Here is a 15,000-nt window from a genome sequence, read left to right as displayed (position 1 = left end):
TTAAAGCTTACTAATTTATCTTGCTTTCGGTGAGAAAAAATATCAATGTATCTTGAGTAGAGTCGGGATATTTGCCATTGAAGGAGATGAGGTCGCCTGGTTCTAGAGATAACGCTGCCGAGAACATTGCCGCCAAATTTTGGTGACTTCGAAAGCTTTTGTTTCATTGGGAACTTCAACTTTACATATTTTGTGCCTTTGATCAACATTTTCTAGAAAAGTCCAAACAGAATGTGTTTGTAATGGACATAAATGGTGTTGAGCCAAGAAAAGGATAATCGAAAAAAAAATTGTCCAACGGCCAAAACTGCTGGCTTCTTTGATTATTTTGACGAGCGCTTGATTTTACCAAGATGCCATACATAAGTTAGCTTCAATGTTTAAACCTTGTATAACGATATACTGCATGTACAGGTGTGTGTGTGGGGGGGGGGCATACTTTTACTAGGAGGGGGGAATCAAAGAATAACACCTGCAGTGATACTGCGTGTCGTAAAAGGAGACTCGCCTAGAGGTAACACAGGTCTGATCTTCCGAAAAGTGACAGTTTGCGGACGGCCAACTACCCGACCCTGTAGAAATGAAACAGTTATAAAAACACAAGTAAACACGTATAATTTTTCGATTTTGATCTTGGGAGACAGCAGCAGGACCATCGAGGGACAGCGGACAAAGCCGAAAGAACTCTTCTGACCCGAAACTGTCTCCTCCGTCCTGAATGCATCGTGGAACGTTCATACCATACCTGGAATACACGAAGGTGTCATCTCTGACTCAGAGATTGACGTGTAATGACCCTCCATCCTTCACGCTCGCGGGCTGCCGTTGCATATTTTTCAATATCCAGGCCAGTCCATGTTTTAATGTTGTCCATCCACGTATTCTTTGCCTTCTTCTGGCTCTTCTACAACACGCCCTTCCTTCCAGTACATCTTTCACAATAGTTTGGTGTCTTTCTAAGTGGTCATAGTATTGTATTTTCCTTAATTTCATTTTATTTAGCAGGGTTTGTCTTGTGTGGAGAATCTGACACACCTCATCGTTCGTCTTTTTTTTCCAATTTATTCTGGCCATTCTACATTTCAAACGCAGCTATTTTGTTTTCGTCTTTCCTTGTCAAAGTCCAGGTCTCAGCGCCAATGAAGGACAGTGGACAAAGCCGAAAGGACTCTTCTGACTCGAAACTTTCTCCATCAAACAAGTCTGTCTGGATTGCAAGATGGAATGTTCTTACCGTGTACATAGAATAATATCAAGAGGCTAGCCAATGATAGTACATAACAAGATGGGCCACTTCTCTCTTTGAGCCAATTAAAAAAGTGTCCTCAAAATTTGGTGGCGCCCTCTTCACAAAAGCGCACTTTGCGAACAGAGTTACCCTACTTGAGTTTTTAAAAATCAAAGTGAAACTAACATGTTTTGGGATAAATTTCGGAAGAACGCTTTTTTTAAATGGTTACGCTGACAAAAAACCTTTTCCGGAGGAAAGGGTGATGGTTTTCTTCGTTTAATTTGACTTTAGAATGAAAGGCGAGAGGTCATTAAAATAAAAAATAACCCTAAAACTCCGCACTGAACGAAACTGAACCGCTAATAAACAGCAGTCGATCTGCGCACGCAAGGAGGTGCTATTCCTATTCTTCTTCTGGAAAAACGAAAGAGAGCTTCAAAACAGACCGCAGCGCCATCTGAAGCAAAGAGCATACTTCCTGCGGACACTTTTTTGGCTGAGTGAACCATCTTGTTATGTACTATCATTGGGCTAGCCCAGGACAGGGGAAGGCCGAAAGTGTTTACTTTCACTTTTCCGATCCTGCGACCTTCTGGGTTCTAGCCTTTCGGCCAGTTGATTTGGCGAAGAATTCACAGGTTTTTATCAGCTGTGTTTTGTCACTGTATAGAGTATTTCTGATGTCTGGAGAGGCAGGTAGGTAGGTACCATTCAGACTGCTAAGTGCAGGGCAGCTAAAGAAGTGGTGTGATACTGTTTCATCCTGGTGGTCATACCGCGGGCAGTCAGGAGGGGTATCCTAGCGGATCCTATTTAGGTAGGAATTCAGTGACATATGTTGTGTTCTCAGGCAAATAATATTCGAAAGTGTTTATGTCAACGTGGTGAAATCAGACGCATGTCAAAACAATGAAATCAAAGAAAAGCACATTTTTCTGTGCGGTGGGTAAGTTTATTAAAAATATTTGTCTATTTTTTGTTCAACACCTTCTTATGTCTTTTTAAAAATACATTTCTTGGGTAGATGTTACCGTAAAACCATTCATTAAAGCAACGAAAAATGTAAATTTACCAGTTCCCAAGGATTCTCAAGCTTTGTAAGTCACCAAACTTTGGTGGCCGTTTTCTTGCTAGTCTTTACCTCGCATACCAGGCGACTCTCACCACCTTCAATCGCAAATAACTTTATTTCGATTCAAGATAGAAGGGTATTTTTTCGCCAAATGCAAGATAAACGAACACGCTTTAAGATGGTTTTAATATTTTGGGACGAGCGCTTGATTCCACTGCGTCATGACACAATAATTGTTCGTGGCATATACCGTGGTACGGGGTGAGAATGTCAATTTGAGTACGATACGTGCCAGGGGAGACTACAAAACATAGCATTTAGATGATATAGCCGAGTGGTTTTGAAGCAGAGTTATGGCCTACACAAATTCCCCAAACCGAGAGATTCGCCTTGCCTTGGTCTAACAATTTGATTTTTTTTTTTCATTTTTCTTCAAATGCTGGAGTGAATCTGTAGCAAACACCCTCAGAGCTCACGGGATGCCCCTCCTACAGGCCACTCACCTTGCTGCAGACAGACGCGTATATCTCCCCACGACACCCATCGGTACAAGCAGAAGAAAAAAGTAAAGTAAGTCTCCAAACCATCCCAAGCTGACAGAGACTCTATTTTTAAAGAGTGTCACGACACGGTGGAATCAGCGCTCGTCACTTTGTGGGCATATATAATTATCATTCGTATCTTCTGAGAGTTTGTTTATTTGAGTTTGTTTTGCTTATTTTGGAAAAAAGAAACACACAAGTGTCTTCAACAGAAGTAGAGAAATCTGCGAGTGAAGAAGGTGGAGGTACCATAGTGATAATATACATGTAGATAAATTTAAGAAGAAAATGGCCGCCAATGTCTTCCAAAGCTTGAGTTTCTAAGGGAACTGCTAATTTACATAATTTGTATGCCTTTGATCAAGGCCTTTCAATAAAAATTCAACACCACCACCACCAGTACCACTACCACAACCACCACCACCACCACCACCACCACCACCACCAACACCAACACCACCACCAACACCGCCACAACCGCTACCACCATAATCGAGATTCCTATTCTTACCTGAAAGGCTAGCAAACGCACTAAACAATAGTGCCAATATGACTAGGACGGCTTGACTGTCAAATCTCTTCTGTAGGACGACGAGGTTGATGAAGGCCACAGCAGAGCTTGCCACAGTCGTACACATCAATCCTCTGATGGCGCGCAGCGAATCTGAGGGAAAAGGCCGATTTTTTGAAAAATTTAAAAATCACGTCGTGATGAAATCAGGCACTCGTCAAATTTTGGCGTATGGAGTTATTGGTGCTACTGACTGAAGTGTCTTTAGGCCATTCACAAAGGGGGGACATTAACATGTTCTTATTCACAGTAGAATTGTAAATGGGCTGATTCATCGATGCCATGCTCATAACTGTACCTGAATTGAAACTGGGACCTGCTGCTTTTTCTTTCCTAATCCTTACTATCGTCAATTTTCCTCTACTTCTTTGGTATGTTTGTCACACTCTTGTGACCCGCTATTTCTGGGGTGTCTTGATAGTCGAAGCAGACTTTGTGCTGTTGAGGCAAGAGAGGTGAGCAGAGTAAGCCTGATTCCCCTTCTGAACTTCTCTGTTGGCATCCATCCCTTGGCACTCATGAGTCATATGACCTAAAGCAGTTGCGAGTGCTACAAAAACTCTACTAAATCTAAACTATATTAGTATCGTCTTAAAGCTTGTATATAATGATCTTGCTTTGAGTGAAAATATTTCCATCTATCTTGAACAAAAGACGAGATATTTGGGTTTGAAAGAGGTGGGGATCACTAGGTTTCAGAGGTAAAACTAGATCTAGTGAGAAAATGGTCGTCAAAGTTTGGTGATTTCCAAATCGAAAAAAAAAACTTTGAAGCTGAATATTGACATTTTTATGCCTTTAACAAATAAACGTGTTTTAAAAAAAAAAAAGTAAAATCCACACAGAAATGTGTTTTTAAGATGGACATAAAAGATGTTAAGCCAAAAGACAATGGATAGATAAAAAATTGCCCACCAACACGGTAGGAAAATGCCGGTTTCTTCCATTGTATTATTTTGGGACGTATTATTTTGACGAGCGTGCAGAACATTGCAGAACAGCCGATGCGGTACCAAGAAACACATGAATCTAACTAAAAAAATACACGACTACAACCAACGTGGGCTGCACACCTACTAACTCCCTCACTGGTTTTCCCTATTAGTAAAAAAAAAAAAAAAAAAAAAAAAAAATTTAAATATTTTTTTTTTAAATTTTAAACAACCCACATGCCAACCGAACACATGATCACAAACGTGTGGTTGTTATCGACCCACCGAGATGATAATGAGCAGCAAAAAAAGTGAGAACGAGTATTATCTAAGTTCGTGACGATGGACATTTCGCAATCGACGTCCCGCACCATGAAACGATTCACGTCTTTTTCTATGATATGTCCCACCCACACGGCACAACATACCTACACTCCAGTGAATTGCGAAAAAGAAGTCGACTGTGTCAAAAGATTGGCCGTTGTAATCTGTTTTCCAGAGCCCAACATGAATGATGTTTTCGAGTACAGCCCAGCCGCGAGTGGCGATCCCGACAGAGACGAACACAAGCCCTAGGAGCGCCATAAACAAGGCTGCGCCACAGTAGAAGCCTCGAACCAGACCCATGATCTGGAAAATAGTCATAATAACACGCACTGATAATAATATTCATATTAATAATAAATAATTAAGGAGCAATAATAATAGTGTTGATGGTAATAATAATAATAATAACAATAATATTAGCAATAATAATAATAATAGGAATAATGATAACGATAGTTATAATAATAATAATAATAATAATAATAATAATAATAATAATAATAATAATGATAATAATAATAGTAATAGTAATAATAATAGTAATAGCAATAATAATAATAATAATAATAATAATAATAATAATAATAATAATAATGCAGTAGTAGTAGTAGTAGTAGTAGTAGTAGTAGTAGTAGTAGTAGTAGTAGTAGTAGTAGTAGTAGTAGTAGTAGTAGTAGTAGTAGTAGTAGTAGTAGTAGTAGTAGATCTAGTTCTATTCCTGTGTAGAGAGATATTATTTATTTATCGAGTTTCTCGGTCTTTCTGCTGGGACGTGGTGTCCCTCTCTGCCCGAGTTGGCCCTAATATAACTGGAAGTGTCAGAAGCCCGCCTCCATTTGGGGCATAAAATATCTACTTTGAAAAATAAATCAGAAATGCTTCTGAACTTACAATACTTTGGCATTGACAGAGAAGTTTTCGACCCAAATCTATGACTCCAGAGACACTTACCAGAAGAACTACTCCAAGGAGTTTATATTATCATACCAAGAAACAAAAAGGAAAAGCTACAAAATGAGCTGAATTCGGGAGCTTGAGTCTAAAGCCATGTGTCATGAAAATATTGTTCAAAGTCAGTTTGGCAGGAATCAAAGGCAAAATGGACAAAGAAATAATTAGAGATTCACTGTTCGGCCCCAGGTCTGAAAATGGCACCAGAGGAAGAAATCCTCTGTAAAAACACAATGCACAATGGTGCAACAAAAAGAAGTCCAAAATGACCTCTTTACCTGCTTTATTGATGACTCAAAAGATGTCGACAGAATCCGCTATAATAGGAAGTTTTAGTATTTGGAGAAGATAGGTATTGATTGAAAAAAAATATCAGAATCAAAGGAAATCTCAGCTGACATCAGAAGGCAGCAGTTAGAGCAGGTAGTAAAGACTCTCAAAATATGCTGAAATTTCTATTGGAGTAAGACAAGTTTGTGTCTTCTCTCCCTGTCTTGTTTAACATCTACACAAAAGTCATTTATTTTACAGAATCTCAAGACGTTCCAGGAATCATTACTGGAGATGACAACACCAATGACCAGAGATACACAAATGATACACATGAATTACACAGGAACGAAAATGTCTCTAAAATGAATCAAATAGTAAAAGAGAACAGCGGTAGGGCAGGTCACGACGAGCATGCTAAGCAAACAAATAGCATATCAAATTCAGTTGATTATAATTAAAATGAAATAAAAATAAATGAAAATACAAAGAAAATAAAGTAAAATGAATTTAAATGAAATAGACTTTCTAAAAAAAAGATAAAATAATATGAAATTTAAACAAATAATTTTAAGAAATAAAATGAAACAAAATAAAACAAAATAAAATGAAAAGCAGACATAATGTTCACAGATGGGGAGAACATCAAAAGTACATCAATTGAAATATCTCTGGGCACCATCACAGATAATGGCAGATGTGATAATTTAAGAACCAGATATAAAGGAAGTAAATTAGACAATAACAGGATTCCGCCGAATGCACCAACTACTTACACTCAGTCAATGATCACTACCTTTAAGGATGAAATTGTGACGTTCTACCTCTTCCCCGTTTACATATTTTAGCCGTGGGACGTGGACTAATTAAAGAAAGAAAGAAAAAAAATAGTATTCGCGTTTGAGATGTGGTATTACCGTAAAATGGCCAGAATTAGCCAGAAAGCAAAAAGGACTAACAAGCAGTAGTGAAAGATGTTTCAAATTTTAATTGTCCAATAGGCTTTTTAAAGAATGTTAAATACCTAGAGAGACCAAGTATTCGTGTTGTCTTACCTTGACTTGGGGGCGTGTTGAATTGACGTTAACCTTATCCGACAACCTGTTCTTGTTTTATAGCTTGCCACATAGTCCTGCGACGTAGTTCATTGAAAATCGAGGACATACGTTACAATTTTTTATAGACACATTGCCAGGTAGATATCGCCCGTAGCTGAGTGGATAATCGGAGTCATCGGCAGGTTTTTTCCACATCTATATTTACCAGCTGATTATCATGAGAGTGAAGTAAGAAAATCCTGTTTTTCGATGCATTCACTTGACGCGGTGATATGTAACGAATTCTCCTTTTTCTCAACTCCAAAATGTTGCCGCGTCACACAGATAAATATGTGCAACAAAGGACATAGTAGAACCCACAGGGAGCACGAAGTAGGGGGTTGCCAAGGGAAACATGGGGGGAGATGTGTGGAAAGGAACATGAAAGAGATAAAGCTCACTCTGGACGAGCTTGGAGGGATGGCCCAGAACAGAGATAAATGGAAGGAGCTTGTATGAGGCCTATACCCAGCCAGGAGTGAAAGGCATTGGTGATGATGAATGAAGGACATTATCGACAAGTAAGAAACAAAGAGACGCAAAAATGTTCTTTTTTTTTTGGGGGGGGGGGGGGGGTTTTTCTTTTTTTTTGGGGGGGGGGGGTCAGGTCTTTTTGTTCCAAGTTTCCGAGGCAACTCTGTCTGCATACAAAACTTATTCTCTATTAATAGACCGAGGGCATATTCCAACGTCTCCGAATACAACGGCATGGGTTACAAGAATGGGACACAAACATAACTGAAAAAACGCATTGTAATAATTATTATAGTCGTCATATTTATTTGTAAAACGCATAATTCCCGCTTATCACCAAGCTCTAATGCGCTTTACAATCTACACTAATACTCCGCAGGCCTGATAGGGCGCTGCAAGATGGCGACCAGCAATGGCATGATTGTGAAATTGTTCTATATTGGTGTAATTGCGTGTTTATGTCAATATGTATACGTATGTATTTAGGTTGTATGTATTTATAATTATGTATGTTTAACATTGTAAACCAAATTGCTCTTCTGGAATCAGTAACAATGTATTTTTTTGTTAATAATAGAAGCTAAAAGACTATTAACTTCCTGGGAAGCATACAGTGCAAGTTGCTGTTTTCATAGGCGCTGAGACATTTGTAGGAGGAGGCTGTTTCTGAATGTGCGACTTCTCAGAATATTAAGATATTTAAGCACTCAACCGTAAGGTCGCCCTTTGCCGGACGTTGTGTCCTTGGGAAAAGCACTTCACAAGAATTTTCTCACTTCACGCAAGTGAGAATGTGTATTCGGTTATAGACAGGGAAAGAGCTTGTCAGTTTGTTAGTGTTTGGGCGATTGATCAGCTGCTTGCACTGTATGCTTCCCGGGAAGCTGAGAATATTTCTGAGATGGTCTCCTGGGGTAATGATATATTATAAAGCGCATTGAGCTTGCTATCGAGCGGGGATGTGCTCTATCATCATCATCATTGCTTGTCTGTTCATCTGATTCTCAGTAGCTTCCTCTGGCACTTGTTCAAAAAAAACCTGGATCCTCTTTATGTACGCCTGAGATGCGTTCCATGTCTCACATTCATACAACAGGACTGACTTGACATTTGAGTTGAACATCCTCAGCTTTTTTTAAAGTGAGATATCCCTGGTCCCCCAAATCTTGTTCAAAGAAATAAATGTAGTATGTGCCTTTCAATACTGGCCTTTATTTCAGTGAATGTTCCTCCCTCTCTGTCAATTATACTATCAAGATAGCAGAAGGATTCGACGTCCTCCAGTGCATTTCCCATTACTGTGACGTGCTTTTTTCGTATTGCATTTATCCTTAGGACTTTTGACTTTCAGGTGTGGATCCTCAATCAAACAGACTCTGATAGGATGTTTAAATTTGCTTGCATCTGTTCCTGAGTGTGTGACAGAAGCGACAAGTCATCTGCAAAATCCAGGTCGTCCAACTGTGTCCATTGGGGTCCACTGTATAGCATTATTTCTGTATCCTCTGGTGGTTTCCTTCATCAGCCTGTCGATTGTCAAGATAAAGAGGAAAGGTGATAGTAAACATCCCAGTCTCACACAGGTCTTGATGTCAAAGCTGTCAGTGAGCTGGCCATCATGTATAACCCTGCAACTTGTCCCTTCGTACATGCTCCTGATAAGGTAACCAACGTCTGTAGGATTCCGTGATGTCTCAGTATCTCCCACAGTGTTGCTCAGTCTATTCTGTCAAAGGCCTTCTCATAGTCAAGAAAGTTGACGATCAGCTGGGAGTTCCACTCCAGGGACTATTCCGCAATGATCCTCAGCGTGGCAATCTGGTCGATGGTTGACCGATTTTTTCCGAAAACCAGCCTGTTCATCCCGAAGTCTTGGATCCGTTGTGGACTTGATTCTCTCCAGAATGATTCTGTTGAAGACCTAACCTGGTATTGAGAGAAGAGTGATCCCTCTGTAGTTGCTGCAGTTGCTGAGACCTCCCTTTTTAGGAAGTTTCACAAGGTGTCCTTCTTTCCTATCCTGTGGGAATTTGCTCTCATTCCAGATATTGGTAAGCAACTGGAGAAGGAGGTCTACTGTCACATTGGCATCTGTTTTTAGGGCCTCAGGTGGAATCTGATCAGGACTGGCTACTTTTCCGTTGTTCAGCTTCTTAATAGCATCGATAATCTCTTGTTTTGATGGATCATCACAGCAGATTGGTAACTCATTTCTTGCTGGCAGGATGTTTGGCAGGTTACTTGGTGGTGGTCTGTTCATGAGACTGTTAAAATGCTCTACCCATCGTCTCGACTGAGATCCTTTCCAAAAATGGTTTTTCTCTCTTGGCCCTTTACTGGTACTTCAGGTTTCCCATATTTTCCAGAAAGAGTCTTTGCAGTCTGGTAAAGGATTTGCATGTTCCCGCCTGCCTCTGCCTCCCTCTGCCTTCTCTGCCAGCCTGTTCATAAATTCCTTCTTGTCTTTTTTTAATGGTCTCTTTACATCTTTAGCTGTTGTCTTGTACTTCTACAATGCGTCCGCTTTTGATCTCCTTGTTCTACTTGCATTTGTCTCTGCTTTCAATATAGTGCTAATCAAATCCAATAAAAATTTGCTCATCCATTCTTTGTGCTCCAATACATTCTCACCAAGTATTTCTTGGCGCGTTGAAGTAAAGTCCAGTGCTTCGCCACCTCCATGTCCTCCTCACCTAGATCGGCCAGAAGTTGAAATCTGTTCCTCAACTGCAGTTGAAACTCGTCTTTCTTGTGCCCATCTAAGAGACTTACTTGAAACTTCGTTCTCTATGGTTCTTGTTCTGGTTCCGTGCTTTTTTAGACGAAGCTTGAGTTTTGCTAACAGCAGATGATGATCCGATTCAATGTCTGCCCCTCTCTGTACTTGGACATCTTCCAGTCAACACCTGAACCTACGGAGATACAATGACAATGACAATCTTTATTCATCTCGCAGGGAGAAATTTGTCTTGGTCGTTAACAATGGCAGTAGACGTTACAAAGGTTAGACTTAAAGGTGCACTCACGCAAACGCACAACAAGACAGGACATTATGCCAAGTAAATACATGTCTCACGGGCTGGGACAACCCGCTCCGTAACACATTCATTCTCTCTCTCTCTCTCTCTCTCTCTCTCTCTCTCTCTCTCTCTCTCTCTCTGTCTGTTTCATTTGTAGCACTGTGTGTTCAGTAACCTCAAAAACGATCGATCTGATTCTCCGTCCCTCCATCCAGTGAATCTCATGTAGCCTTGTAGATCCTCTTGTGGGGGGGAAAAAACATAGCCTCCAATGACAAAACTGTTGAAAACACAAAAATTTGCAAAATCGTTCACTGTTCTCATTCATTTGTCCCAAGCCATGTTGTCCCTTGATTCCCTTATAACCTACGCTGTCTTGACTGATCTTGACATTGGCATCTCCCATTATGATGTTGACATCCTTCCTTGGTAATTTGTCGATGACCCCCTGGGGCTGACTGTAAAAAGCATCCTTGTCTTCATCCGTGGCTTCATCTGTTGGGGCGTAGGTCTTAATTATGTTCATGTTGATCTTCTTATTCCATATAGTGAATGAAGCCATGATGTCCTCTCTCCCTGTGGTTCCCATCCTGTAAGTGACTTCTGTGCATACTTACTCAAAATAATTCCTGCTCCCTCCGCATGGTGCTTGTCTTCCCTCCCAGAATAAAATATTTTTCCACCGAGCAGAGCTGCTTCTGTCCAGACTATATCCAGTGAGTTTCGCTAACTCCTAGGAAGTGCAGCCTGTATCTCTTCATCTCTTATACTACTTGAGAACTCTTTCCTGCAATGTTTTTGGTGCGAACATTCCACGACGCAATCCGGAGAGACTTGTTCGACTGAGAAGGTTTTGGGTCAGAAGAGTTCTTTCGGCTTTGTCCGCTGTCCTTCATTGTTCCTGTTGATACAGAAGCTCTTCCGTCTCCCAAGATGGAAAAATTATAAAGCGTGTTTGTTCGTGTTTCTACAACTTTCCGTTTTTTACTGGGCCGGGTAGTTGGCCCTCCGCAAACTAACACTTTTCGGGTGAACAGACCTATGCTCCTTTAGTCGCCTCTTACGACATGCAGTATCACGGCGGGTGTATTCTTTGCTCAAAACTATGGGGGGCCCCACCTGCAGGGATGTGCCCTATACAAATGCTTTATTATTATTTGTTATAGGATATCTATTTTCAAAGTTTTGTCCCATAAAGCTGGGTTTTACTTTTTAGATTTACAAAGACAACGACCCAGAGGAAGACAACCTTAAGAAAAACAAGATGAAAGTTGACAGATACAACGTCACCAAATTATTAGGAGCGGCCCCAACGTCACCTTTTTTCTTTTTTTTAATGGCTCAAGTTTTTCACTGGTAGCGTCGGTGATTAAACAAATTGTTAAAAACTTTGGCCCCTCTGATGTCAACTAAAAATATAATAATATCATACTTGGGACTACATAGATAACTGTACATTGAAGACAAATTGAACTTTTATATGTGGATTTAGCAAAACATGTTTCTTATCTCTGCAAGTTTACATTGTTCATATTAGTAACAGTACTATCGGTTTGATACAATATTGGCTGTCTTTATTATACTAAAGCAAAGAAGAATGAACAAGGTAAAGTTGTTCCCGCATCCGATCCGGACATTGGGGATTGCCTTGTTAGTGAGACAACTTCCTGCCTTCGCATATTGTGGTAGGGTGGCCAGTTCCTTTCCACGCCACCTTTACTTCCTCAACTCGAAGTAAGGCACCCATTACTGCTGGTTGGGCAGGAAAGGGGGCGAAAAAATCCATGTCCGAACCGAGGCTCGAACCCGGACTTTCCGATACTAGGTATCACTGTAAACAAAGCACCAGTCATTAATCGAGAAGTTTTTTTTTGTGGGTTTTTTTTGGTATGACCTTCCACCGTAAGCATTCAGAACACAACAGCAGGGATCCTGAATATTCAGAAAGCAAAATAATAATTCGTCAGCCTGACCACTTAGACACAGCTCCATGGAAAATTAACACAGTATCATCATCATCATCATCATCATCATCATCATCATCATCATCATCATCATCATCTTCATCATCATCATCATCATCATCATCATTATCATCCTCATCCTCCTCCTCCTCCCCCTCCTCCTCATCATCATGATCATCATCATCATCATCTTCATCATTATCACTGAGCTGTTGTGACAGACGCACTCCAGCATGCACCTTCCATATCACAAGGGCGATGATAAAAGATAAACGTACTTTGTATTACTGTATCTATCACGGTGAGACGAGACTTTAGGCTTTTTTCTGATGCCCACAACCAAACTAAACCCAAACAGAACCCTGAGATCACACCACATGGTACATGCAAGGAATAAACAATAAGTGTACTTTTCTTTGGGGGCGGTGGCTGCACAAATTTGAAAAGTGGGCCAATAACGGTTTCAAGTAGTCCCCGTCAAAGACGGTTGCGGTGCACTTCTGCCGATCAGGCAGCCCTGTACTGCAACCGGATGTGACGTTATATGGAGAAAGGATTCCCGTCAAGGACCAGGCTCGTTTCCTCGGAATTATATTTGACGAGAAACTCACAGTCCTTCCACACATAAAAGACCTTTGTGAAAGGGGCCAGAAAGCGTTAAACGCTTCATCAAAATACCTTCACCACCTATATAGCCCTTGTCCGATCAACGCCTATTTTTAGTAAGAGTTTTACGGTGCTTGCAACTGCATAAGGTCATATTATGAAAGCACGAAACAAGTTGGTTTTATTCGCAATAGTCCTCTGCACGGCCTGGTTTTGGTCAATTTTCTCTAGTTAAAATGTTTAAACGCAAAAAATATGAGGTAAACAATCCCCCCAAAAAGGGGATTTTAGTACATTTTAGCGACAGGCAAATCACATGAAAAAGAAATCAACGTAAAGAAACTTCGCAGAGTATCAATATCCGCGACTGAAAAATGTTGCTGTGGCCCGACTGGGCTTTTATTCCTCTCGGTAATGGCAGCACGACCCTCAAGTTTGACACTCGTGACGTCACAGCTAAGACCTCCAGTTCCACCCTAACCTCTTTGTGTCCACCATTCACAATTGCAGCTGTTGCTTCCCTTTAATCAGAAACAAACCTTTAATTAGTCGCTTCTAAGTACAAGGGGGGACTATCCCGAAAAATGCTCTTTTGAGAAAATCAAAGGTAAATTTTTGCCCCTTGTTCATTTTCTTTTAAAGACAATGGAAAGTTTTCTCCATAACCCAACAAATATACATAAAAATTAAACCAAACTTCTCCTATAGGTAAGGCAATGCCCACTTTTGGTGTAGGTCAGGATTTCTGGAAACCTCCGAAATCTGGGTTAGCCCGCTTATCCTTAAAAGCGACCTATTGCAAGTCCGAGTTGGCAACAATTGGGCGCAGGGGGGCGTGGTGGTGCTCCGCTTTTCTCGCAACAGTTGAGAGCTGGTGGACGAGAGAGTTGGAACTTTAAAGATAATACCGCACTCTGTTATTATAAATTTGCTGGGCCCCCTTTCGATGAAAGGAATGATCGGTGCATTTGCATCAACTGAAAGTCAGTGGCCTGCTATGTTTACACCCAACTGGAATGGAGCTATAAATCTTGAGAGAACAGTTGCACACGTGTTTCCAAGTTATCAAATATATAGAGTATAGAGTCTAATTGATGACGCATAGATCGATCTCTAAGCCCCTTTCGTAGCTGTATACTCCATAATTTCAAAGGTGCACGGCTAGTGAACGGAAACATCACTTGTTTACTATGGCGTCTTAGAAGACGGACTTTCCGAAGATAAGATCTAAACGAAACTAATGAAAAACTGAAAATTAGACTACGGTGACTTTAGGCCCCTCAATGAAACAGTTCACCCTTTAAATGATTCTGAACCTCCACTAATTTTGTCTAATTCGAAAGTTAAGTGGCTCGAAAGTTTTAGGTGACGAACGAATGAACTTTCACAAATATAATACATGTATATAGAAATAACACCAAACTACGTGTACATTATTTTCTTTTTAATTTTACCTCAATATAAAAGATATTATACAATATTAAAGATAATAGCATACTCTGTCACTATAAATACACAAAACAGCGTGTATATTATTTACATTTTGTTTTACCTCATTGCAAATATTATAATAGGATATTAAAGATAACATTATACAATAACACCAAACTGCATCTATCTTATTATTTTTTTTTATTACCAAAGCATAATTAATATCATACAATATTGAAGATAATATCTTCCTCTATTATTATAAATAACACCAAACTGCTTGTATATTATCTTTAAGTATTTTTACGACAACATAGATAATATCATACGATATTAAAGATAATACCATACTCTATTAACATAAATAACGCCAAACTAGATTCTACTTGTGTATCATTTTTTAAACAATTTTACCTCAATATATATAATAGATCTAGTATACATTTATAATAAATAACACAAAACTGAGTGTATATTATTTTTAATCTTTTTACTACAATATTAATAATATT

The 15,000-nt window shown here is 39.8% G+C and overlaps 1 protein-coding gene across 1 annotated transcript in view; it reads right to left on the bottom strand.

Moving 5' to 3' along the window:
* Positions 1-7,055, bottom strand: part of LOC101846030 — a 9,864-nt gene extending 2,809 nt beyond the window's left edge. The window contains exons 1-3 of the mRNA XM_005108045.3: positions 6,952-7,055; positions 4,777-4,978; positions 3,357-3,509 (exon numbers count right to left, since the gene is read on the bottom strand). Of these exons, the coding sequence (XP_005108102.1) occupies positions 3,357-3,509; positions 4,777-4,975 (352 nt within the window). The 5' untranslated portion in view covers positions 4,976-4,978; positions 6,952-7,055. The remainder of the gene's footprint in view (positions 1-3,356; positions 3,510-4,776; positions 4,979-6,951) is intronic.
* Positions 7,056-15,000: the final 7,945 nt, after the last annotated feature.

The sequence above is a fragment of the Aplysia californica genome, unplaced genomic scaffold (assembly GCF_000002075.1).
Source record: "Aplysia californica isolate F4 #8 unplaced genomic scaffold, AplCal3.0 scaffold00654, whole genome shotgun sequence".
Taxonomy (NCBI): Eukaryota; Metazoa; Mollusca; class Gastropoda; order Aplysiida; family Aplysiidae; genus Aplysia; species Aplysia californica.
The sequence above is the reverse complement of the archived record's forward strand: the minus strand, read 5'-3'. Positions and strand labels throughout refer to the sequence as shown.